General features: G+C 46.7%; 1 protein-coding gene across 1 annotated transcript; it reads left to right on the top strand.

Moving 5' to 3' along the window:
• Positions 1-1,381: 1,381 nt before the first annotated feature.
• LOC130470478 (uncharacterized) lies at positions 1,382-5,158 on the top strand. Its single transcript, XM_056840688.1, has 4 exons — positions 1,382-3,572; positions 3,656-4,034; positions 4,113-4,297; positions 4,381-5,158. The coding sequence occupies exons 1-4, from the start codon at positions 3,420-3,422 to the stop codon at positions 4,993-4,995; spliced, it is 1,332 nt and encodes a 443-aa protein (XP_056696666.1). The 5' UTR covers positions 1,382-3,419; the 3' UTR covers positions 4,996-5,158.
• The last annotated feature ends 19,454 nt before the right edge of the window (positions 5,159-24,612 follow it).

The raw sequence follows: 24,612 nt of genomic DNA, 5'->3' as shown, positions 1-24,612 counted from the left end.
ATAATTTTGGTCCCTAAATGGTGAAGGGTAAGATTTTGTGCAAGTCCTGACGAGGGTCATCAAATTAAGTGAGGCATGATCTAATATGGTTGCGCATCTATGAGGGAAGATTCAAACTTAGGGGAAAGGAAGCGGTAAGATTGGTTGGTCAACTAGGGTGCTAAATTCTTGTTATATATTATTCAATGATCCATACTTGTTGGTAGTGATATAAAATACATTTTGAATTAAAAATCTAAAAAATATTCACTTTTCTCATTGGTTTTGATTGTCCAAAATAACAGGGTTTTATTTCTTTATTCGCATAGTACACCTTAGTGTTGTTTATTTTGATTGAGGACGACCAAAAGCTAAGTGTGGGGGGAATTTGATAAGTGCATTATTTACCATATATTTATTCCCTTATTTTAACAATGTAGTCATCTTTTATTTATTATTTTAGGTCTTTAATTACTTTTAATATTATAAGTATATTTTTTCTTAGTCTTATAATTTATTGTTAAATTAGCTTAAATAGTACTTGGTTATGTAACAGGTGCTAAGCTCGTGAGAAGCCATAGCCCGTTATTTGCTCACGGGTCATTACCAATTATAATCAATAAGGGGAAGTGTAGAAGAGTCCAAACTTGTCAAGTGAAGCCCATGTTTAAAACAATTGTGAATTAAGAATGACCCACTCAAATTAAAGAAATCCCATAAGATGGGAATCTCACATTAATACGTGAGGTAATTAAGAGTAATCACTTTGACTCATTCTTTCCTATCACCTACCTTTCTCGCTATTATCACTACCCACAACCCTTCATCTCCTACTTCTACTCCAAAGATAGCTACGAATCAGTTGGAAACAAAAGCAAAAATCTCGGTTAATTTCCTTGTTCTCCACGCACTTAGAGGTATAAATTCACTTTCCCTGTTGAGTTTCCATACACAGAAAACACGGCAAAGAATAAGAGGTTTTGATAGATTCGATTGGTGAATTGACGGTATTGAAGGTGTGCGACCTCCATTGACGGCGAACTCGAAGGCAGCTGATGCGGTGTAGCTCCTAATCAATGAGTTTTCTCTTTCTCTATTTCCAATTGAGAGTACTTGTATTGTTCTTTTTTTGGATTTACAATTCATTACACTCAAATTTAATTTTAGTTTTCATGTTCCTGGAAGTTTGTCTTACTCGAAAAAACGCTGAGTATTTTCTGATTAATGTTGAGTTTGGTATTTTTTCAATTCATATGATTGTTGGATTCATTGCTCTAGGTTTAATCTTCATATTTGTGATAGTGCACGATTACAGGTGTGGAGTAATTAGACTATGCTAGATTACTACTTGACACGGCGTTAAGCGGTTATTTAGAGTAAACGACTTAGTATTGTTAGGAGTGAGCTGATCACTTTTGTTGTGGGATCTTTTACGGTGATGACGTGTCACGCGTTCCTCGGAGGTATCGAGTATGACCTGGCACGAACTTCTGGCAACCTGCAAAACAAGAATATTCCCGTAGGAATATTCCCTCCGATGCTTAAGTAAGTATATGCTAGAGAGATAAGTAATTGGTAGAGAGAGGGCAGAGCAAAGTTAGTGCTAAGTTGGTGGGAATGAATTGATTGTCCCATTTACCTAGGGATCTACACTATTTATAGTGCTAGGGTTTCTTGGGAGCTAGTCCTGCATTGATTGGATGGTTTCTTAAGATCAGGACACGTGTCTTGCGTAAATACTGGGGGATTGATTTGAGCCTGGCGGGCTTATTAGGTGTTTTGGGCTTCTTGTAATCAGTGGAAATGGGTCCCTTCCGAGTAAGAGGGCCTCAAGACCTTCTGGAAGGCCTTTTAGGCTTTCTTAATGGGCCTTTACGGTTTAGCCTAGGTGGCGTTTATTTTAGGCCACATCATTTGCCCCTCAAGGAGGATGCCCCTCACCCATGTGGGGTAGGCTGCTTATCCTGGGAACGTGCCACGTGTGAGGGCTTTTCAGAGCTTAGTTTTTCCTTTAAAACCTTCAGAACTTCTCTCATTTTCCCTTTGTTACCTCAGAGCAATTTTCCTAGAGAGAGAAAGCGAATTCGATTCGCCAAAGATCTGCTTGTGCTTGCGTTTGAGTGTTCTTGGATTCTTGTTCAGTGTTCTTGAGGCTTTAGAACATTTGCCCAGACTTCTCATCAGTTTGATCATTTTCTGGTAAGTTCTCTATCAAAACTCTTGTTTTCTATATGCTTATGGGTCTCCTTTCTTTTATCGTTTATAGTGTCCTGGGGAGGCGTCCTGTGGGTTATGACGCCCTTTTCTTTCTTTCTTTTGCTAAAGTCAGGCGTCCTGTTCCTTATGCAGGACGGCATGGCTCGAATTAGGCAAACAGCCAACGTGCGTGCATGGGCTACACCGCGAGAGAGGGACGATAGGGTTCCTTTTTTGAACCCGTCTCAAGGAGATAGGAGTGGAGTCCGCTCCTCTCGTAATACAGGAGACAGGGCCGTAAGAACAGCACATTCTTCTAGGAAAAGGAAAAACGTGGCTTGCCGTCCTCGCGTTCCGCACGAGGATTTTGAAGATGACTCCTCTAGTTCTTCGGACGAGGAGTTTGTAAAAAAATCTTCCTCCTATGGTCCGGGGGAAAGAGGATGTCAATTTGTTTCCTTCTGACATCTTTCCCAGCATGAAATGGCTGAGGTATCTGAGGGAGCAGGGACGTGACTTTGAGCGTTTTCTGCTTCTGCCCCTAGGTTTTAGTCTTAGGAGCCCTCGACCCCATGATTTTGTGGACCAACTCTCTCAGGGAGAGGTTGCTGTCTATACTGCTGCCTTTAGATTGGGTCTTAGATTTCCTTTGCTTCCCTTTGTGATGGACGTCCTAGAGGGGTATGATATTGGCCTTGCTCAACTGACGCCTAACTCTTAGGCAAACGTTTTTTGATTTATTGCCAAATGTGCTTTGAGCGGCATCACCCCTTCCTTTCCTGCTTTCCTTCGTCTTGTAGTTATTGCCCCTTCCTCTCGCTCTCCCCAGGGATGGTTCACCCTTTACAGCCGTGGGTGATATAAGACGGTGGTGGGTAAGACCTCTAGCTGGGTTTGGTGGAGGAAGAATTGGTCTGTTGTTCGAATGGAAGACCTCTCTCTTTCAAGGCGTCTTTCTAGGTGGAACCGTCGGCCCCGTTATTTATCTAGGGATGACGCCTTCCCCCGCCTTTCGTCAAGGGATTGGGGACTCATAAAGCCCTTGTTTCAGGCCGAGATGTATCGGCTGTCGTCAAAGAGCCATGCCTGGGTGCCTAATGCTTGGCTCCCCCATGTAGGCCAGTTCACCAACATAGTCTTTCTTTCGGCCGTCGGTCTTTGTCCCTATTTAAGTAGAGGTAGTTTTCCATAGAACATCGTTGTTCTTTTTTCTTCTACTAACCCTTGGTTCTGTGGATTTTGCCATGGATCGTTTATCCTCCGAGGACAAGGGCGTAGTGGACGTACCCGCTTGGCTGTCCGAGGTATACACTAAGGACATTCTCAAGACCGTGGAGGCCAAGAAGAAGGAATCCTCAAAGAAGTCCGACGAGGGTGCCTCTGGTGACGTCGCCAAGGTATTTTTTTTGTGTGTGCTTTTAATATGCCTCTGTATTCCTTTCAGATTTCGACTTGGTCGTTTACTTTTTACATTTTTTAGGAGCCCACTTCGTCAGCTACGAAGAAGCGTCCTGCATCTTCGATGGTGGCTCCTAAGCCAAAGCGGCCCTTCTTTAAGAAGATGGGTACGGCCGATGCTGCAACAAAGCCGTCGCTGTCAAAACCATCTGCTCCTCTGGCTGGGGGAGAGGTTCTCCTTAACCAGGCGTCCATTCCTCCGTCTGAGCATAAGGAAGTCTCTCCCCAGGTGGACACCGAAGGAGATTCCGCTGCCAGAGCGGCTGCTGACGAAGTAGCGGCCGACCAGGCTGAGGCTGCTGAAGCCACCACCTCGTCCAAGGAGGACAAGGGTAAGGGCAAGGAGGCTGACGCTCCTTCTACTGATAACGCCTCCATGCCTCCTCCGGCTTCGTCGATTGGTTAGTGTTTCTATACTTTAAATCTGTCATGACAACTCGGTATTTGCATGGTGTTTGATATCTTGACGTTTGGTTTAGTTGATATGTTCAAACGGATGCGGCGTGCTGAGGTGGCGAGCATCCCCCCTTCTGAGGGTTTTAGCTCAGAGGCGAAAGATAAGATCCTTTCGGACGTGTATGCGGCCATTCCTGAGGAGTATGTGAGGTCACTTCCCGGGATTGACTTGGGATTCTTTGGGTCCATTCAGTCCCTAGTACTTGATGTGAGACACTTATTCCTGGTCTTCTTTTCTCTTGTGTATTATTATTACTATTTTTTTTGTTAACTCTATTTTGTTTTCGGCAGCTCTTAATCCGCTGTGCCGAGAGTAGGAACTATCGCTTCGATATGCATAATGAGATGCTCAAGCATAAGGACCAGATTGAGGATCATGAGAAGTATGCTGAGAGGACGGCCAGATTGATCAACGTGGACGCGGATGCGAAGATTAAGTCCGAAACGGACGCTCTGAAGAAGGCTGAGGAGGACGCCCAGAATTACGAACAGAAATTGCTGGAGCATGAGGAGAGGCTGGCCGTGCTGAGAAAGGAGTACTCCTCCGTCTCGGAGCGGGTGACCAATTTCTCATCCAAGGTGAACGTCCTGGAGGGTCAGCTCAAGGCTATGCAGGGTGAGATTGAAGCCGTGCACAAAGAGGCAGCGAGCTCTTTCAAATTAGGCGAAGAGTCCATCTTGGAGAATGCCCAAAGGGCATGGGATCAGTCTATGGATGGGAAGGACTTTTCCGGGTTCAAACGTCGCATCTCCTACCAGATGGCCGTTTCGACGACTAGACGCCTAGGCTTAGATCCCCCTGAGTTCGTTAGCGACGGGGAGGAGGAGGACATGGAGGAGGAAGAAGTGAACTCCCTTGAAGGCCAAGACGTCCAGGACGGGAGTTCAACCGCCCCTCATCCTTGAGCAGCCTTTTATGTAATTGGTTTGAATGACGCCGTGGGCGTTTGTAATAACTTTGATGCCTTTTGGCATTTATTTGTGTTGGTTTGTTTGCGCTATGAGCGCATGTATAAACATTTTGTGCCTTCGTGCACTTGTTTTACTTTAATTCCATTTCAGTTCGTTACTGATTTCTTAGGAATTCTTTATGGGTCCATTTGATGGACGGGAACCTCAGTGTTTTAGGTGATCAACCTAATTTGAGGCGCTAATCTAGGCCACTTCTCAGGCCGTCAATCGATTAGTCTTTTTAGACGCCTTCCAAGGAGGAGGCCTCATGTTGAATGTCTGCTCTTGTTGAGTCTTCTCCCTTTTTTTTGGACGCCTTCCAAGGAGGAGGCGTCATGTTGGATATCTGCTCTTGTCGAGTCTTTTGTGTTTGTTCACATGGTATTTTTAGGGTCGTCGTTTATTTAGTAAATATTGACGCCACCATTTGGAGTTTGTTTTCTTGTGGGTTTCTCCACCCCTTAGTGTTTTTAAAGGGTTTAACTGAGACTTGTATTTGTCAGATAAGAAAATATTCATTTACTAAATTGCAATCTAAATTCACCGCGTCTTAGGCGGGCATTTACAGGCCGTTTTGTGGGCTCTAGTACAATAGCTAGGTCGTTTTGTAGGCTCTGGGTACAATAGTTAACCTAATGATATTCTATTTTCAGCCACTTTCCTCAATCTTGACCGTTTCTGTTTGGGCGGTTTACTCTCCTTGGCGGCTAGCAGTTCGTCTTCATGCTTTCTTTTGCCTCTGGCTTCGGCAGAATCTCGCTTCCATGCTGACGGGTTGAGGGTCGTCAAATAACAGTCCCTAGCCTGTTGTTGGTCTCCATGTATGGTGCCTATCACTCCATCATTGCACACAAACTTCAAAAGCATCAGATGGGTGACGACTACAGCTTTAATCTTGTTCAAGGTGGGTCGTCCCAAGATGACATTGTATGCTGTCAAGTCCTTAACAATCAGGAAGTCCACCTCCATCCTTCGTCCATTTTTCCTATCCTCAATTCGAACCGGCAGAGTGATGACGCCCACAGGGTGAATAATGCTCTCTCTGAAGCCAATGATGGGATAGTGAATACTTTCAATGGTTTTGGGATCATGCGCTAGGCGATTGAGGCATTCTAGGCTCATTATGTCGGACGAGCTTCCGGTATCTATTAGAATGCGTTTGACTCTCATGTTGGATATCTTGAATTCGACCACAAGAGGATCATCATGCGGAGTGGCTATTCGTCCACCATCTGACTCACATATCTCTATCCGTGGGAATGGATCCATAGGTGACTTTGCCGACAGCATTACTTGTCCTAGGCGACGAGCATAATCTTTTTGTCCCCTCATGGTGGGTCCTCCAGCGGCTGGTCCTCCAGATATGACGGCTACAAACCCCCCATCGCTGTGCTGTTCCTCCGTAGGTGAGGCAGGTGACTTGTTCTTTTTGTATTGGTTTTTTCCAAAGCCATGAGCATTCTTCTGTAAGTAGTTCTTGAGGTATCCTTTGGAGGCTAGGCCGTCTAAAGCCCTTTTCAAGCTTCTACAATTCTTAGTTTCATGTCCTATGTCTTCATGGAACTGGCAATATAACTTGGGATCTCGACCCTCAGCAGGAGATTTCATGGGGAAAGGCCGTTCAAGGTCAAACCTGGTTCCGACGTCTTTCAGTATTGTGAGGAGGTCTGTGTTATACTCAAAGTATTCCCTTTCCTGCGGACGTTCTCTCTTGTGCCCATGAGAGTTGGTATCATGCTCTTTTGAGAGGGCCCATGTGCCATTTACTCGTGGGGCTTTTCGGTCCACTTTATCTTTCTTTCCGGAGGAGTATGTTGTTTCTCCAATCCTTCCTTCCTTTGACGCGCTGCATATTTCTGTTGCATGGATAAATGCTTCGGCCTCGTCCAAGACTTCGGCCATAGTCCTCACGCTTTTCTTGACCAGATCAAACTAAAAGGATCCCTTCTTCAATCCTCTGATAAAATTATCAAAGGAGACGCCATCGGGCAAGTCTGGGATCTGTCCGGCTTCTAAGTTGAAACGCTTCACATAGCTTCTTAGGGATTCATCTTTCCCCTGTTGGATCCGTCCCAAATGCATGCTTGTTTTCCTTTCTTCCTTGTGTGCCATGAACCTTGTGGAGAACAGAGTTTGTAGTTCGTTGAAAGAGGCAATTGACCCTAGGGGCAGCCGTTCAAACCACTTAGACGCCACTCCTTTGAGAGTGGCCGGGAAGTATTTGCACCAAGTGGCTTCAATGGTTCCTTGAACATACATGTGATGGCGGTATGCGACTAAGTGCATATCAGGATCGGTGGTCCCGTCATAGGCTTCAATGGTAGGAGTTTTTACCTTGGGTTCCTTCGGGGCCTTCATGATCTCTTCGGAGAAGGGGGGTACTCATGTGCCTTAGTGTCAGATTATTAAACCCTTGCTGGATGTGATAAGTTGGTTCACGGCGGTTGGATAGCAGGCGGGGGCGCATGCTTACCCTGTTGGGCGTCATCTGGGTCTGTCCTCGAGTAGAGGGGTAAAATGGAGGATCTTCCATCACAGGGGTGGACCCAGTGTTTGATAGTTTAGATTTAGCTTCATAATGTTCTTGACGCCTTGAGGCGGGCCGGAAGACAGCTGGTGGGCTTCCCCTAGACGGTGGTCGTATGACCGAGTCCCTTCGAGGTAAGAAAGTAGGGGGGTCGCGGCCGTTTCCCGAGCGCTCAGGCACAAGGCTGACTCCCCTGCTAGCTTGTGGACGAGAGCCTTCTCCAGCCCTCCATACATTGGATCTGAGTGGCATTCTGCTTATCCGATTGACGTCGAGGCTGAGGGGTCTCTGTGGAGCCGTCCTCTCAGCGCTGTAGATTAGCATATTTTTCCAAATTTCATCTTGCAATGTGGTGCTCATCTTCTGTCGAAAAGTTTGATTCATTTGCTGTTGGAATCCTGCTAAGATCTCGCGTAAAGATCTCACTGAGACCGGCAAGTCTAGATTCTCATCTAGCACGGCGTCTCCGACGCTGGGGCTTAGGTGGCCGCCTGACGGAGACGCCTCTATCATTGGTTCTTCTTCTACAACCACCTCAGCCTCCTGCACCCGACGTGGTGTGTTTCCTGCATTTGCGATTCGATTGGCTTCTTCCATGTGCCTTTGGCTCCTTTCGAGAGGCCGCCTCTCTTCTCCCTCACCAGTGTACTCTCTGTCAGAGTGTAGTTCGGCCATGATCTATACCTCCCCACAGACGGCGCCAAATTTTGTGGGATCTTTTACGGTGATGACGCGTCACGTTCCTCGGAGGTATCAAGTATGACCTGGCACGAACTTCTGGCAACCTGCTAAACAAGAATATTCCCGTAGGAATATTCCCTCTGATGCTTAAGTAAGTATATGCTAGAGAGAGAAGTAATTGGTAGAGAGAGGGCAGAGCAAAGTTAGTGCTAAGTTGGTGGGAATGAATTGATTGTCCCGTTTACCTAGGGATCTGCACTATTTATAGTGCTAGGGTTTCTTGGGAGCTGGTCCTGCATTGATTGGATGGTTTCTTAAGATCAGGAAACGTGTCTTGCGTAAATATTGGGGGATTGATTTGAGCCTGGCGGGCTTATTAGGTGTTTTGGGCTTCTTGTAATCAGTGGAAATGGGTCCCTTCTGAGTAAGAGGGCCTCAAGACCTTCCGGAAGGCCTTTTAGGCTTTCATAATGGGCCTTTACGGTTTAGCCTAGGTGGCGTTTATTTTAGGCCACATCAACTTTAATTTTATTAAGTATATGGATTGTAGTAATGAAACTAGTTTATTAGGGTTAGATTTATCGCGGCGGTAAGTTCACAACCTATTTCCCAAACTAAGTGTTAAATGAGATTAGGCTGCTTGGAAAATGGACTTTAAATTGTCTGGCCTTCCTATAATCAAACCATACCAATTGGGCTTGTTTGCTTGTCACTTGTAAATAACTAGTTTAGTTAGTTCTTTAGCTTTTACGTAGATCGTTTAAGTGAGTCTTAAATACCCCCCCCCCTCTTTGTGAATAGGTATATAATTGTATATGGTAGGTATGCTATAACTATGTCGGATTAGATGTAAGACTCGTTTGGTTAGTTAAATTTTGATGTTAGAAATTAGTAGTCTCTTCGTGGGATCAACCCTTTCTTATCCTTTTACTACTTGTTAATATTTTTGAAGGTCTAAGATAGGTTTTTAATTTAATACGGGAAACGACACGTATCACAAGTAAGGGTTGGTTTGACTATGGGTTCGTATGTGGATGAGATTCTTTGTGATGTTATTCCTATGGATGCTTGTCATATTTTGTTGGGACGCCTTGGCAGTTTGATAGGGATGTGGTTCACAAGGGGAGAAGCAACGAGTATGAATTGAGAGACAAAGGCAAGAAGAATTTGCTAAAGCCTATGTCATCACAAGCGGTTCGATCCATGAGTGTGCAGCAAAAAAAGAAGCCGAATCTCACCATGTTAGCTAGTGCTCGTGGTTAAGGAAAGTTCTATCAAAGGGCAAAATTGGAAAGAAGGAAGTCCCATTGCCGAGTTGCTTTTTGAGTTCAAGGATGTATTTCCCGACGAATTACCACCAGGTTTGCCTCCTATTAGTGGTATTGAACATCAAATTGATCTTGTTCCAGGAACTTGTTTGCCTAATAAGGCTGCTTATCATTGCAATCCGAAGGAAAGAAAGGAGATGCAAAAACAAATTGATGAACTTGTGAGTCGAGGCTATGTTAGAGAAAGCTTGAGTCCATGTGATGTTCCGGTGTTGCTTGTGCCTAAGAAAGATGGGACATGGCGTATGTGTGTTAATAGTAGGGTTGTGAATAACATTACCATCAAGTATAGTTTTCCAATTACGAGACTTGATGATATGTTAGATGACCTCCATGTTTCGAAGTTGTTCTCAAAAACTGATTTGCGGAGTTGTTATCATCAGATTCAGATGCGTGAAGGAGAAGAGTTCTTTCAAGCCCGGTTTGTACTCACAATTACCAGTTCCGGTTCGTCCTTGGGAAGATGTTTCTATGGATTTTATAGTGGATTTTCCTCGTACTCAAAGAGGTAAGGATGCTATCATGGTCGTTATTGATAGATTTTCCAAGATTGCTCACTTTGTTGCTTGTCACAAATCAGATGATGCTTGTAATGTGGCTGATTTGTATTATAAAGAGATTGTTCGTTTGCAAGGAATTCCCAAGACTATTGTTTCGGATCGTGATTCCAAGTTTTTGAGTTACTTTTGGAATACATTGTGGAGAAAGGTGGGAACGAAATTGTTGTTTAGCACTTCACATCACCCTCAAACTGATGGGAAAACGGAGGTTACAAATCAAACCTTGGGAACGTTGTTACGAGGGTTGGTAAGTAAGACGCAAAAGGATTGGGATGTCAAACTTGCTCACGCTGAATTTTCTTATAATCGTTCTCCTACTTATGCTACTGGTCATTCTCCATTTGAAGTGGTATATGGGATTAATTCATATTTTCCATTGGATCTGATTCCATTGCCGAAAGATGAGTTGGTTCACGAAGATGCCGATGCCAAGTTGAAATGTATGATGAAATTGCACCAACAAGTTCGTGGCCGTATTGAAGCTATCAATGCCTCTTATAAACAGAAATCAAATAACAATCGCAAGCCTCGGGTGTTTGTCGAAGGTGATTTTGTTTGGGTTCATTTGAGGAAAGACCATTTTCCAAGCAAACGCAAGAATGAGCTTATGCCTAGTGTTGTGGGCAAAATTACCGTGCCTTCGTGTACCAATGAGGATGTGACACATGGCACGTATTGCGCCCCCTAAGCAGAAATCATACGAAGTCTACTCCGGGGCATGAGTATTAATCTAGGTATCTACAATTTATGTATTTAAGTGTGTATAAATGTATGTATAAAACCTATACCTGGAAAGGGGCTTAATTAGTATGTATCCCAAGTGAATGACTAAGCACAATAGGCCCAAATAGCCCACTATTGCCAAAAGGGACCAGAGAATTGTAAGGAGAAAGGACACGTGTCCTCCTCCCATTCCCCAGCCAATCATGTAAGGGGAATATTAGGTCATTCCCACAAAAACCTAGTACTATAAATATTCCCACTTCCCTAGAAAAAGGGGTCACAATCAATACATTCAAGAGCAATTGCTGCTCTGCCTTCTCTCTACTTTCTCTCTCTATAAAAATACAATCTTGTTAAATCCTTAAAAGTTACCGGAAAACCTCCAAGGTATCTCACCGGAAAAACCCCACAACATTTGGCGCCGTCTGTGGGGAGGTACGGTAACATGGAAGATCAACGACAGGACAACGATACTGGGCGGCCTACGCGAGTAGAGCGGCCACCCCTCGAAAGAGAAATGCCGGCTGAACATCATACGTCGGCCACAAGAATCACCGAAGATGCCGCGCGTATATTTGCGGCCGGGCACACCCCTCGTCACGCTGCCGAGGTAGAGGTGCTCAGCGAGGAGGACGACCAGGCCAATCGCACCCCTCCTGGAGGACACCTGGATCCTCGGGTGGATACGGTAATAGAGGAGAACCCTGATATGCCTGTCTCTGTGGGTGCTCTTCGGGCTATTTTGGCTGAGTTCCAAGCTGATGTGGGAAAGACAGTTAATGCTGAGGTACAGAAGAGTATGCTGATCTACACCACTGCTGTGGCTGCAAATCATGAGAGGCCGGCAAGCAATAGGCCAACACTTTCTTTGCGCCCCCCAAATGTCTGGACCAGGCTGACAGGCGAGGACCTGAGGAGACAGCCGCCAGCAAGTCAGCCCAATCAGGCAATGTCTTACCTACCACGCCGAATGCCACAGCGGCTGATCGGAGAAACGTCCCGAGGACGTGAGCAGCCACGCGCAGAGCAATTGCCTGACTCTGAGTCTGAACTTTCTGACACGGGGTCAACCCCCGTCATGCCGGATAGACCTCTCCCTCATCCAACTTATACGCATCTGAGCCAGGCGCGTCCAGGGGTCACCCGTCCAACCCGTCAAACTCGCGGACGCGAGTCTTCCCAGCGGCTACCCTACTCAAGGCGTCAAGATCCTGTGTATCACATTCAGGAGGGGGTGTCCAACATGGCCCTAGGGCACACCACCCCTTTTGCAGACTCCATCATGAGAGCCCCGAGGGAACCCAAAGTCAAGCCGCCCAACATTGATGCTTACGATGGTACCACAGATCCGGACATGCACCTCTTGGTTTACCGGCATCACATGTATGTCCAAGGAACAACTGACTCAACCTGGTGTAAGTATTTTCCGGGCACACTCAAAGGAGTAGCATCTAAGTGGTTCGAGAGACTTCCAGCCGGAACTATTCGCTCTTTTTCGGAGCTCGAGCTATTATTCTCTACTCGGTTCATGGCTCACAAGGAAGAGAAGAAGACGAGCATGCATCTGAGTAGGATTCAGCAAGGGAAGGACGAGTCCCTGAGGAGTTATGTGAAGAGATTCAATCTAGAGGCAGGGCAAATTCCGGATTTGCCAGATGGTGTTGCATTCGATAACTTTATTCGAGGGCTTAAAAAGGGCTCTTTCAAGTTTGATCTGGTAAAGAAAAGCGTCCGAACAATGGCAGAAGTGCTGGATGAGGCCGAGGCCTTCATTCATGCAACAGAGATTTGCAGCGTCCCGAAAGATCCTAGAGGAAGTGATACCGCCGAGCTAGCGGCAAAAAAGGAGAAATTCGAAAAGAAGAACCGGCCTAACGGGACGTGGGCTATTGCAAAAGAGTCAGACAGGGCCCCCGGAGCGGCAGGTCAGAAACGGCCCAGAACTTATGATCGGGAGCGATTCGAGTATAACACAGACATGTACACAATTCTGATGGACGTCGGGTCCAAATATGACATTGATCGTCCATTTCCCATGAAGTCGCCACCAGAAAGTAGGGACCCCAAACTGTACTGTCACTTTCACAGTGACATTGGGCATGACACCAATGAATGTAAGAGCTTGAAAAGGGCATTGGATGGCCTAGCCACCAAGGGATTCTTAAAAAGTTATATCAGCAGGAACACGAGAGGTTCTGGCAAACCCTTCTACAAGAAAAACAAATCCCCTCCCTCGGAGGAAGATGGGAATCGTACCGACCCAGAGTGCGTGGCAGTCATCTCAGGAGGATTGGCCGCCGGCGGGCCGACCATGAGGGGCCAGAAGGATTATGCCAAGCGATTGGGGCAAGTGATGCTGTCCGGCAAGGCCACAGTTGACCCGTTTCCAAAAGTTGAAATCGGCGAGGCCGACCGTGGGAAAATCTCCACCCCGCATGACGATCCTTTGGTAATTGAGTTAAAAGTTGCTAACCTGAGGGTTAGGCGTATTTTGGTTGATACAGGAAGTTCGTCGGACATAATTAGTCTAGAGTGCTTGAATCGGCTGCAACATGATTCCTCAAAGATTGAGAAAATCCACTATCCCATTATAGGCTTCGGAGGTAGTGTCATCCACCCAGTCGGCATAATTACCCTTCCTCTGAGGATGGGAAATAAAAAGGAATCTCGGCAAATGGATGTCCGTTTTCTCATAGTGAAAGACCTGACGGCATATAACATCATCTTGGGGCGTCCCACGTTGAATAGGGCAAAGGCTGTCATTGTGACTCATCTGATGCTTCTTAAGTTCATTTGTGACGATGGGGGTGTCAGCACTATACATGGTGACCAGCAACAAGCTAGAGATTGCTACCTAACCACCTTGAGTCCAGAAGCATGGGGGACGGGTGAAGAGAAAGGGACATCGAGCAACAAACGAAAATGTGGCGACACGCAACCCAAGGTCGTCAAAGAAACATTAACTATCTCAGCAGGGCACATGGAAGAGAGACGCCCAGAGCCTGTTGGGGCCCATTTCAATGTGGTATTAAACACAGATAAACCTGACAGAGTAGTGCCCATCGGGATTTCTCCTGACGACCCGCTGGCGGCAGAGTTGGTCCACCTTTTGAAAGAATTTGAAGATATCTTTGCTTTCACAGTGGACGAAATGCCGGGTATTGACCCTGCTGTGGCCGTCCATAAGCTGAATGTGGACCCAAACTTCAAACCGGTTCGTCAGAAGAAAAGGAACCATGGGGAAGATAGAAATCAGGCGGCAGCCGCGGAAATACAAAAGTTGATGGAGGCTGGGTTCGTCAGGCCTAGTCAGTACCCCGACTGGGTTGCTAACGTGGTCCTCGTCAAAAAACCTAATGGTACCTGGAGAATGTGTGTTGACTACACCAACCTCAATAAGGCATGTCCAAAGGACAGTTTCCCATTGCCCAAGATTGACCGCCTCGTCGACTCTACAGCAGGGCATGCTATGATGAGCTTTATGGATGCCTACTCAGGGTTTCATCAGATTCCGTTGTGGCCTGACGACCAGGAAAAAACGTCATTTGTTACTGAGCAAGGCCTTTACTGCTACAAGGTGATGCCGTTTGGGTTAAAGAATGCACCGGCCACCTTTCAGCGTCTTATTAACACTGTGTTCATTAAGCAGCTCGGCAGAAATATTGAAGCTTACATTGATGATATGATCGTAAAAAGTAAGCTGAGGGCGGCGCACATAACTGATCTCAGGGAGACATTTGAGACTATTCGAGCTTACAACATGAGGTTGAATCCTAAGAAGTGTGTGTTCGGGGTGACGGCAGGCAAATTCTTAGGTTTCTTGATTGATGAAAGAGGAATTGAAGCCAACCCAGACAAAATCCAGGCAGTAATTGATATGAGCTCACCAAAGACAGTGAAGGAGGTCCAGCGGCTCACAGGTTGCTTGGCCGCCCTGGGCAAATTCCTTTCCAGGGCTGGAGACAAGTGCCACTACTTTTTTAGGTCTGTCAGAAAGAAGGCCAAGTTTGAATGGTCGGACGAGGCCGAGGCGGCATTGGTCAGATTAAAGGAGCACTTGCATACCTTGCCTCGTCTTGTTAGTCCCTTGCTAGGAGAGACTTTGTACATGTATCTCGCCGTGTCCGAGCACTCGTTGAGTGCCGTTCTACTGACAGAGAGGGAGGGAATACAGATGCCGGTATACTTTGTCAGTCATGTTCTTCAAAATGCTGAAGTTAGATACCCTACAGTGGAAAAGTTTGGCTTGGCTCTGTTCATGGCCAGCAAAAAGCTCCGTCCTTATTTCTTAGCTCACAAAATAGTGGTCTACACAGATCAACCGCTCAAACTGCCCTTCACAAAGCTGGAGGCGTCAGGACGAATGCTGAATTGGGCAATAGAGCTGAACGCCTTTGATATCACTTATGAGCCGAGGAAAGCTGTCAAGGGGCAGGCATGTGCCGACTTTATTGTTGAAATGACGAGGCCAGACTTTGCCAAGAATACAAACACGGTGTGGACAGTGTATGTAGACGGCTCATCCACACAGAATGGATGTGGAGCAGGGATAATCTGTCACTCCCCAGAAGGAGATACTTTTGAGTATGCTATGCGATTTAACTTCCAGGCGTCAAATAATGAAGCCGAATATGAAGCCCTGCTTTGTGGCATTAAAATGTGTAAGGCGGCAGGCGCCGAGGAGATTGTAGCACTATCTGACTCCCAACTGATTGTGAGCCAAGTTAATGGGACCTACGAAGCTAGGGATCCGACTATGGTCAAATACATGCAGGCCGTCCATCAGGAAGTAGAGCCACTGAAAAGTTTTGAAGTAAGGCAAGTCCCTCGCTCGGAAAATAACCAAGCTGATGCCCTGTCAAAGTTGGCAAGCTCCGCGTCTTGTGATACCCCTCGGCACGTGTTTTGGGAGGTAAAAGAGCACAAAAGTGTTGAGCAAATGGAGGTGGAAACTCTTGACAGAACGTCCACATGGATGGATGACATAGTAAACTTCAAAATGAATGGAGTCTTGCCCGAAGACTCAAGGGAAGCGGCAAAACTTCAAAAGAAATGTTCTTGGTTTGAAATGTGGAACGGCACCCTCTATAAAAAGGCCTACTCCCGTCCTTTGTTAAGATGTGTAACACCTGAGAAGGGGCAGGAAATTCTAGAAGACCTTCATCAGGGGTTGTGCAGCTCGCATATTGGTGGAAGGACTTTGGCTGAAAAGGCACTTCGAACCGGCTATTACTGGCCGACTCTTAAGGAGGACGCAATTTCACTGGTCAAGAAGTGTGACAAATGCCAGCGTTTTTCTCACCTAATACACCAACCGGCACGAGTTCTGACGCCCATTACAAGCCCAATTCCATTTGCTAAATGGGGGATGGATCTTCTAGGCCCATTTACGACCGCACCAGGAGGAAGGCGTTATGTCATCGTTGCTGTAGATTACTTCACCAAATGGGTGGAGGCAGAAGCGCTCAAAAACATAAAAACTACTGATGTGAGAGCATTCATTTGGAAGAACATCATGACTCGCTTTGGGATTCCACAGGCTATCGTCTTCGATAATGGGCCCCAGTTTGAGACGCCTAAGCTGAAAGAGTGGCTGGCAGATCACGGTATACACACTTGTTTTGTATCAGTCGGACGACCCCAAGCCAATGGTCAGGTTGAGGCGTTCAACAAAATTATCTCCGAAGGAATGAAAAAGAAGCTTGACGAAGCCAAAGGTCTATGGGCTGATGAGCTGCCAAATGTCTTATGGTCCATCCGCACCACGGCTAAGAATTCAACCGGTGAAACACCCTTCTTGCTAGCCTATGGCGCCGTGGCTGTCCTACCCATAGAAATGTGTGAACCAACGTTGAGAGTCATGCTGTATGACGAAAATGCTAACTGGGAGACAATGAAAGCAGCCTTGGAATTTCTGCCCGAGGTTAGAGGAAATGCAGCGCTCAGGCAACAGCTGTACAAGATAAGGATGGCAAGAGAATACAACAAGAGAGTCTCTAATAGAGTGCTCAAAGTGGGAGATTTTGTCCTCAGGAAAATGGAGTCCACAGGACGAGCAAATGAACAGGGTAAGCTGACGCCCACTTGGGAGGGACCTTACGAGATCTATGATGAGGTTAGAGATGGAACCTACCGCATTCAAGACATGCAAGGCCGGCCTATTTTGCGCACTTGGAATGCCGACAATCTCAAGAAGTATTTCTTCTAGATATGTGCTAAGCTTTGTCTTACTTACCACGATCCATTGCCCAAGGGGCGGCCTCTAATGGTCATAGTAGGGTAGTAACTCCTTTTGTAACCGGCTAAATTCGCCTTGCAAAGTTATAAATAATACTACTCTATGTATCTCGTAATATTTATTGCTCGCACAATGAATATAAAAATGTACACTCCAATGCATAACCAAAGCCTAATTATATGACGGCCTGAGAAGTGGCCCAGATTAGCAAAAACTCTCAGCAAGACTAATTGTTTGAAGCCTAAGAAGTGGCCCAGATTAGCACCAAGTTGTAGGCTGATCACCTATCCAACTCCCTTCCCAGTATAGCAAGCCACTGGCCAACCAGTACGGCATAGTAAGTGCCAGCGGCACAAATAAACTAAAATCATAGGTTGTTTGCTCAAAAGCACAGCGGCACCAATATCTTTGAGACAAAGGTTGTTTGCTAAAAAGTGCGGCAGCACCCAGCGGCATAAACAACTTTGAAACATAGGTTGTTTGCTCAATAGCTCAGCGGCACAAATAACCATAAATCATAGGTTGTTTGCTCAAAAGCTCAGCGGCACCAATAACTTTGAGACAGGTTGTTTGCTCAAAAGTGCGGCGGCACGAATATTTGGCCGTCCAGTCCATTTGACGAGCATGTCTAGCGGCAATCATACCTATTGATTGACTTGCGTCAATCAATATCGTTATAGACATGCTCGCCAAAGAAAGAGACGACCACAGTAGTGCCTAGCGCATGCTCAGTTGCCTGCGGCACCAATATCTTTGAGACAAAGGTTGTTTGCTAAAAAGTGCGGCGGCACGCACGTTTGGCCGACCAGTCCATTTGACGAGCATGTCTAGCGGCAATCATACCTATTGATTGACTTGCGTCAATCAATATCGTTATAGACACGCTCGCCAAAGAAGGCGACGACCACAGTGGGGCCTAGCACATGCTCAGTTGCCAGCGGCACCAACAACTTTGAAACAAAGGTTGTTCGCTCAAAAGTTCAGCGGCACGATTAACTTCGAAACAAAGGTTGTTTGCTCAGAAGTTAGGCGGCACGAACGTTTGGCCGTCCAGTCCATTTGACGAGCATGTCTAGCGGCAATCATACCTATTGATTGACTTGCGTCAATCAATATCGTTATAGACACGCTCGCCAAAGAAAGAGACGACCATAGTAGTGCCTAGCGCAAACTCAGTTGCCTGCGGCACCAACGTGCTTAGTGTACACTCAGTTGCACCTTGGCTACCATACCTATTGATTAAGCCTATTGACTAAGGAATAATCAAATTATGAAGAGCAAATAAATGCGAGATAAGAGAAGCATCAAAAACAACCTATTTACTTATAAAACAACGCCCGTAGAAAGGCGTGTAAAAGTAGCTCAGAATTCAAAAACAAAAAGAAAGAAAATTGTTGTGTGCTCAGCAGGCACAATGGTACAGACGCCAGCAGCGCCAAAACTTAACAAAATAATTGTTTTTTGCCCTTATGCACGGGAACACTTGAATGAAATTTTAAAGAGCGGGAAAGGAAGCAAATCAGGGAGCGGCCGCATCGTCCTCATCATCAGATGATACAAACTCAGGGGGCGGCTGACCAAGACGCTCAGCAGCCAACACATCGGCACTGTGTTCCATTCGCCGCTGGAACCACGCAAGATCATACTCTGACATGTGGCTCTCCCAGGCGTGCTTAACAGCGTCCTTGGTCGCTTGTTCCCCCTGATCATAGGATTCCAGAAGACGCTCACGCAAGATGCGAACTTGCGATCTGGCCGTCTCCAGCTCCCCACGAAGATGCTCGGCTTCCTCAGCCGCCTCTTTGACCTGAGGGTACTCCCGCAACTGGTCCTGAAGCGTCCATATTTCCGCCGCCGCTGTCTTGGCCTCCTCGACCATTGCCACCATGTCTTTGTCCTGCGCCAAGATCTTCTTAAGCAGCTCGGCCTTGTCAGACCTCAACGCAGCTACCTCCTTTGCTTGAAGGTCTATGGTCGTCTGCATCTGCAGGCGGACCTCTTCAATGGATTTGAACGCATAGTCGCCATGGTGGGTGGACTCAGCCACCTGAGCTTTGAGCTCCTCAGCAGTGCGGGTCTTCCAACTCTTGCAGAATTCCATGTGGCAGAACAACTGCAAAAGGAGCTACATGTTAGTAAATGACTCTAAAAGAGAAGACAAGTACAAGCAAGCTGGAAATAGACTTACGTCGAGAAGAGTGGCCTGGATCGCACCAAACTGGGCGTCAGTCTTGCGGCCAGGAAGAGAAGCAACATACTCTGTGGGGACGGCCTTAAAAACCTTACGGCATATAGCCACCCTATCCTTTGACGAATAGTGGGGAGTAGCGGGTACGTTCTCGTCCTCTGCAGCAGCTGCATCCTTCCCTTTGTCTTTGGCTATAGGAAAAACAACGGCCTTAGGATGACGCGGAGAGTAAGAAGAACTGCCAGAGGAGGCTCGATACGTCTGAACGACGTTCGAATAATACTTACCGCCCGACGACCTAGCTCGGCGGGCCACCTCCGCAGGTATCTGAGAGCGGACGTCGGCCGGGATTCCAGAAAGAGGGTCCTCCAGCTCGTCCGGATGCCCACCGGACTTCGATTTGGACACCAAGTCCACAACCAGAGACGGCTTGTCCACGCCAATCTCAGCGTCATCAGGGAAACCCCCCTCAGCAACCTTCGACTCGTCTTTCTTCACGAGACGGCGGGGTATGGGTTTGGGCTTTTTGAAGGTACTCGGAGTCTCCGAGCCAGCTGGCACAGCTCTCTTCTTCAGCTGGGACAGAGTCGTCCCCTTCTTCTTCCCTGACGCCCTAGCCGCGTCCTTAGCTTGCTAAAAAAGAAAGTAAAGGACAGTCAAATATTGGGCCTCGTCATCAATCACAAGTCACTCACCAGATAGTGGCTCGTCATTACAAAGGACGCCCGTCTCAAAAATGACAAGAGGTACCTTATCACAGGTCACTCACAAGATAGTGGCTCGTCATTAAAAAGGACGCCCATCTTAAAAATGACGAGGCGTACCTTATCAATCACAAGTCACTCACCAGATAGTGGCTCGTCATTAAAAAGGACGTTCATCTTAAAAACGACGAGGCGTACCTTATCAATCACAAGTCACTCACTAAATAGTGGCTCGTCATTAAAAAGGACGCCCATCTTAAAAATGACGAGGCGTACCTTATCAATCACAAGTCACTCACAGAATAGTGGCTCGTCATTAAAAAGGACGCCCGTCTCAAAAATGACGAGGCGTACCTTATCAATCACAAGTCACTCACCAGATAGTGGCTCGTCATTAAAAAGGACGCCCATCTTAAAAACGACGAGGCGTACCTTATCAATCACAAGTCACTCACAGAATAGTGGCTCGTCATTAAAAAGGACGCCCGTCTCAAAAATGACGAGGCGTACCTTATCAATCACAAGTCACTCACCAAATAGTGGCTCATCATTAAAAAGGACACCCATCTTAAAAATGACGAGGCGTACCTTATCAATCACAAGTCACTCACAGAATAGTGGCTCGTCATTAAAAAGGACGCCCGTCTTAAAAATGACGAGGCGTACCTTATCAATCACAAGTCACTCACAGAATAGTGGCTCGTCACTAAAAAGGACGCCCGTCACAAAAATGACGAGGCGTACCTTATCAATCACAAGTCACTAAATAGTGGCTCGTCATTAAAAAGGACGCCCGTCTTAAAAATGACGAGGCGTACCTTATCAAGTGCAAGTCACTCACAGAATAGTGGCTCGTCATTAAAAAGGACGCCCGTCTCAAAAATGACGAGGCGTACCCTATCAACCACGAGTCACTTGTAAAAAAAAAGGGGACGACCCGTCTTAAAAGGTGACGAGGCGCACCTTGGCAACCGCAGGAAAAACACTAACTAAGGGGCCCGTCATTAAAAAGTGACGAGGCCTACCTTAGCAAACACGGGTCACATGTCAGGATATCGGCTCGTCACTAAAAAGACGTCCACTGTAGACACTGGACGGGGGAAGCTTAACTTGCAAAAACAACCTAAGAGAATACTCACCTTCTCCTCCAACTCGGCCTTGGCTTTCTGCATCTTGGCCTCATAGATGTCCGCCATCCAATCGGTCATATCGCCCTTCCCGGTATCCGCCGCCGATAACTTGCTCATTCCTTCCTCTGTGAACAAAAGAAATCCAAAGTTAGAAAAATGAATAGACCAAGGCGGAGCGGCACATAAATTGGCATACAACCTCGAGTCATAGAATATCCTAAGCCTACGGCCGCTAGAAAGGCCTCGTTCCGAAACTGGCTAATGTGCGGCAACCACTCGGCCGGCACATGGAAACTCTTGTCCACTGTTAAGTGGTAAGTGTTGGCCCTGAACAGGACCATTATCTGATCCCACTCTTCGGCAGTAAGGGGTGGAAGGGGCTCGTCACGGTCCATATAGTTGGCGTTGCAGTTCCAGCGGCTCATCCTCTCATACATCTCCTGGTCGTCCGTGTAAAACACGACCCACCTTTTCCTCCACATATGCCATTTGCTGAGCTTGCCGACCACTGTCTGGTAGGTACCACGGCTGCTCAGATTAAACCACCCTTTGGCGGCACTGGGGGAACGAGAGAGGGAGACCAGATGCAGAAAAGCGTTGAAAGACGGCTCCACGTCGTTCAGCGCACATTTGGCAATATAGCCAAAGATATCCGCCCATGAGTTGGGGGTCAGCTTGGCCACCCCAATGTTAAAACCATCTAACACCTCCACAACGAAGGGGTGTGGAGGGAATCTCATGCCGAGTTTGATGGATGCGGCATACACGGGGAATTCTCCCTCGGCAAGCAGGCTGACGGTCGAGTCCAGACCGGCCGGCACGCGCATTTGGTACCCTTCCCCCACGCAGAGGTCATCCCTCATCTTGGCCCCGTGCCTGTCTAGCCACCGCATCCAGCCCACGTCTGGGTGAATCTCTGACGGAAGCAATTGGGCCTCCTCCCGCCCTCTGGGCCTAATAGGCTGGGGAGCAGCCTCTTGCTCCTCGGCGGCCGATGACAATGGAGCGACGCTTGACTCCCCCACTGCCTGGCTCGCTGTACCCTCTGACGAGCTTGCCGCTTGCTCCCCCGCCTCGACATACTCGTCGATCTCTTGAAAGAGTTCGGCATATTCTTCGTCGACTGCCGGGGCGGTGGAAGAATATCTCTCCCTAGGGGGTGTCGATGCTTCTTCCCGCAAGCGCAGACGCGTAGGATCTGCCGTTTGCTTGGTTCTAGCCATGCCTTCTACATAGTGAACGAAGCACGGCTTAGGAGTGACCAACAATGAAGAAAAAGACGCGATTGGACGTCCGCCCCGACAAAAGATGAACGGCGGAAAAAGCTTAAATAAAACCTTCAAACCCTTACCTAGTACTAAGAGGTCGGCCGCTAACAAAGAGAAACATGACGAGAGGATAACAAAAACAAGAAAGAAAGGCGAAAACTAACCTTGAAAGATCTGCGAAGTACACGGTGAAGAACAGGATGAGTTTCGCGAAGAACAGGATGAGTTTCGCGAAGAACAGGGTGAGTTTGACGAGGAAAAGGATGAGTCTCGTGGTGGCCGGAAATCGCCTGATGGTGGTGGGAATACGCCGGAAATCGCCTATGAGACAGCTCTGTGAAAACGAAATGTAAAAAAATGAAATTTACCCCCCCCTCTATATATATAGGGAGGGGCAAAATGGAGAAAGGTGACACGTGTCACCACCTCAACACCTGACCCAAAGATGAAGATGCAAATCAAAGGTCAAGAAGCGATACCCGGAAAGTGTTTCCAGAAATGCCCTTCTTGAGGGGCAAATGTTGTGGGCAAAATTACCGTGCCTTCGTGTACCAATGAGGATGTGACACATGGCACGTATTGCGCCCCCTAAGCAGAAATCATACGAAGTCTACTCCGGGGCATGAGTATTAATCTAGGTATCTACAATGTATGTATTTAAGTGTGTATAAATGTATGTATAAAACCTATACCTGGAAAGGGGCTTAATTAGTATGTATCCCAAGTGAATGACTAAGCACAATAGGCCCAAATAGCCCACTATTGCCAAAAGGGACCAAAGAATTGTAAGGAGAAAGGACACGTGTCCTCCTCCCATTCCCCAGCCAATCATGTAAGGGGAATATTAGGTCATTCCCACAAAAACCTAGTACTATAAATATTCCCACTTCCCTAGAAAAAGGGGTCACAATCAATACATTCAAGAGCAATTGCTGCTCTGCCTTCTCTCTACTTTCTCTCTCTATAAAAATACAATCTTGTTAAATCCTTAAAAGTTACCGGAAAACCTCCAAGGTATCTCACCGGAAAAACCCCACAACATTGGAAACCTTGAAAGATCTGCGAAGTACTCGGTGAAGAACAGGATGAGTTTCGCGAAGAACAGGATGAGTTTCGCGAAGAACAGGGTGAGTTTGACGAGGAAAAGGATGAGTCTCGTGGTGGCCGGAAATCGCCTATGAGACAGCTCTGTGAAAACGAAATGTACAAAAATGAAATTTACCCCCCCCCCTCTATATATATAGGGAGGGGCAAAATGGAGAAAGGTGACACGTGTCACCACCTCAACACCTGACCCAAAGATGAAGATGCAAATCAAAGGTCAAGAAGCGATACCCGAAAAGTGTTTCCAGAAATGCCCTTCTTGAGGGGCAAATGTTGTGGGCAAAATTACCGTGCCTTCGTGTACCAATGAGGATGTGACACATGGCACGTATTGCGCCCCCTAAGCAGAAATCATACGAAGTCTACTCCGGGGCATGAGTATTAATCTAGGTATCTACAATGTATGTATTTAAGTGTGTATAAATGTATGTATAAAACCTATACCTGGAAAGGGGCTTAATTAGTATGTATCCCAAGTGAATGACTAAGCACAATAGGCCCAAATAGCCCACTATTGCCAAAAGGGACCAGAGAATTGTAAGGAGAAAGGACACGTGTCCTCCTCCCATTCCCCAGCCAATCATGTAAGGGGAATATTAGGTCATTCCCACAAAAACCTAGTACTATAAATATTCCCACTTCCCTAGAAAAAGGGGTCACAATCAATACATTCAAGAGCAATTGCTGCTCTGCCTTCTCTCTACTTTCTCTCTCTATAAAAATACAATCTTGTTAAATCCTTAAAAGTTACCGGAAAACCTCCAAGGTATCTCACCGGAAAAACCCCACAACACCTAGGGCTGAAGGTCCTTACAAGGTGGTTGCACGTGTGAATGATAATACTTACAAGATCGAGCTTCCGGGAGATTATGGTGTCCATGCTACTTTCAATGTAGGTGACCTCTCACCCTATCTTGATGATGACGGCCTTGCTAAATTGAGGTCCAAGAGAATTCGTGATAGGAAGGAGAAAATCACCTCTTGGGAGTCTTTGAAACGTAAGCTACGTAAAAGGTATGTGTCAACAACTCATAGAATAACGACTTATCGTAAAATTGCTGAATTGAGGCAAGGGAAAATGAGTGTGGCTGAATATATTGATGAGTTTGAAAACTTGTCCT

This window comes from Spinacia oleracea, chromosome 3 (genome assembly GCF_020520425.1).
Source record: "Spinacia oleracea cultivar Varoflay chromosome 3, BTI_SOV_V1, whole genome shotgun sequence".
Classification (NCBI taxonomy): Eukaryota; Viridiplantae; Streptophyta; class Magnoliopsida; order Caryophyllales; family Amaranthaceae; genus Spinacia; species Spinacia oleracea.
The sequence above is the reverse complement of the archived record's forward strand: the minus strand, read 5'-3'. Positions and strand labels throughout refer to the sequence as shown.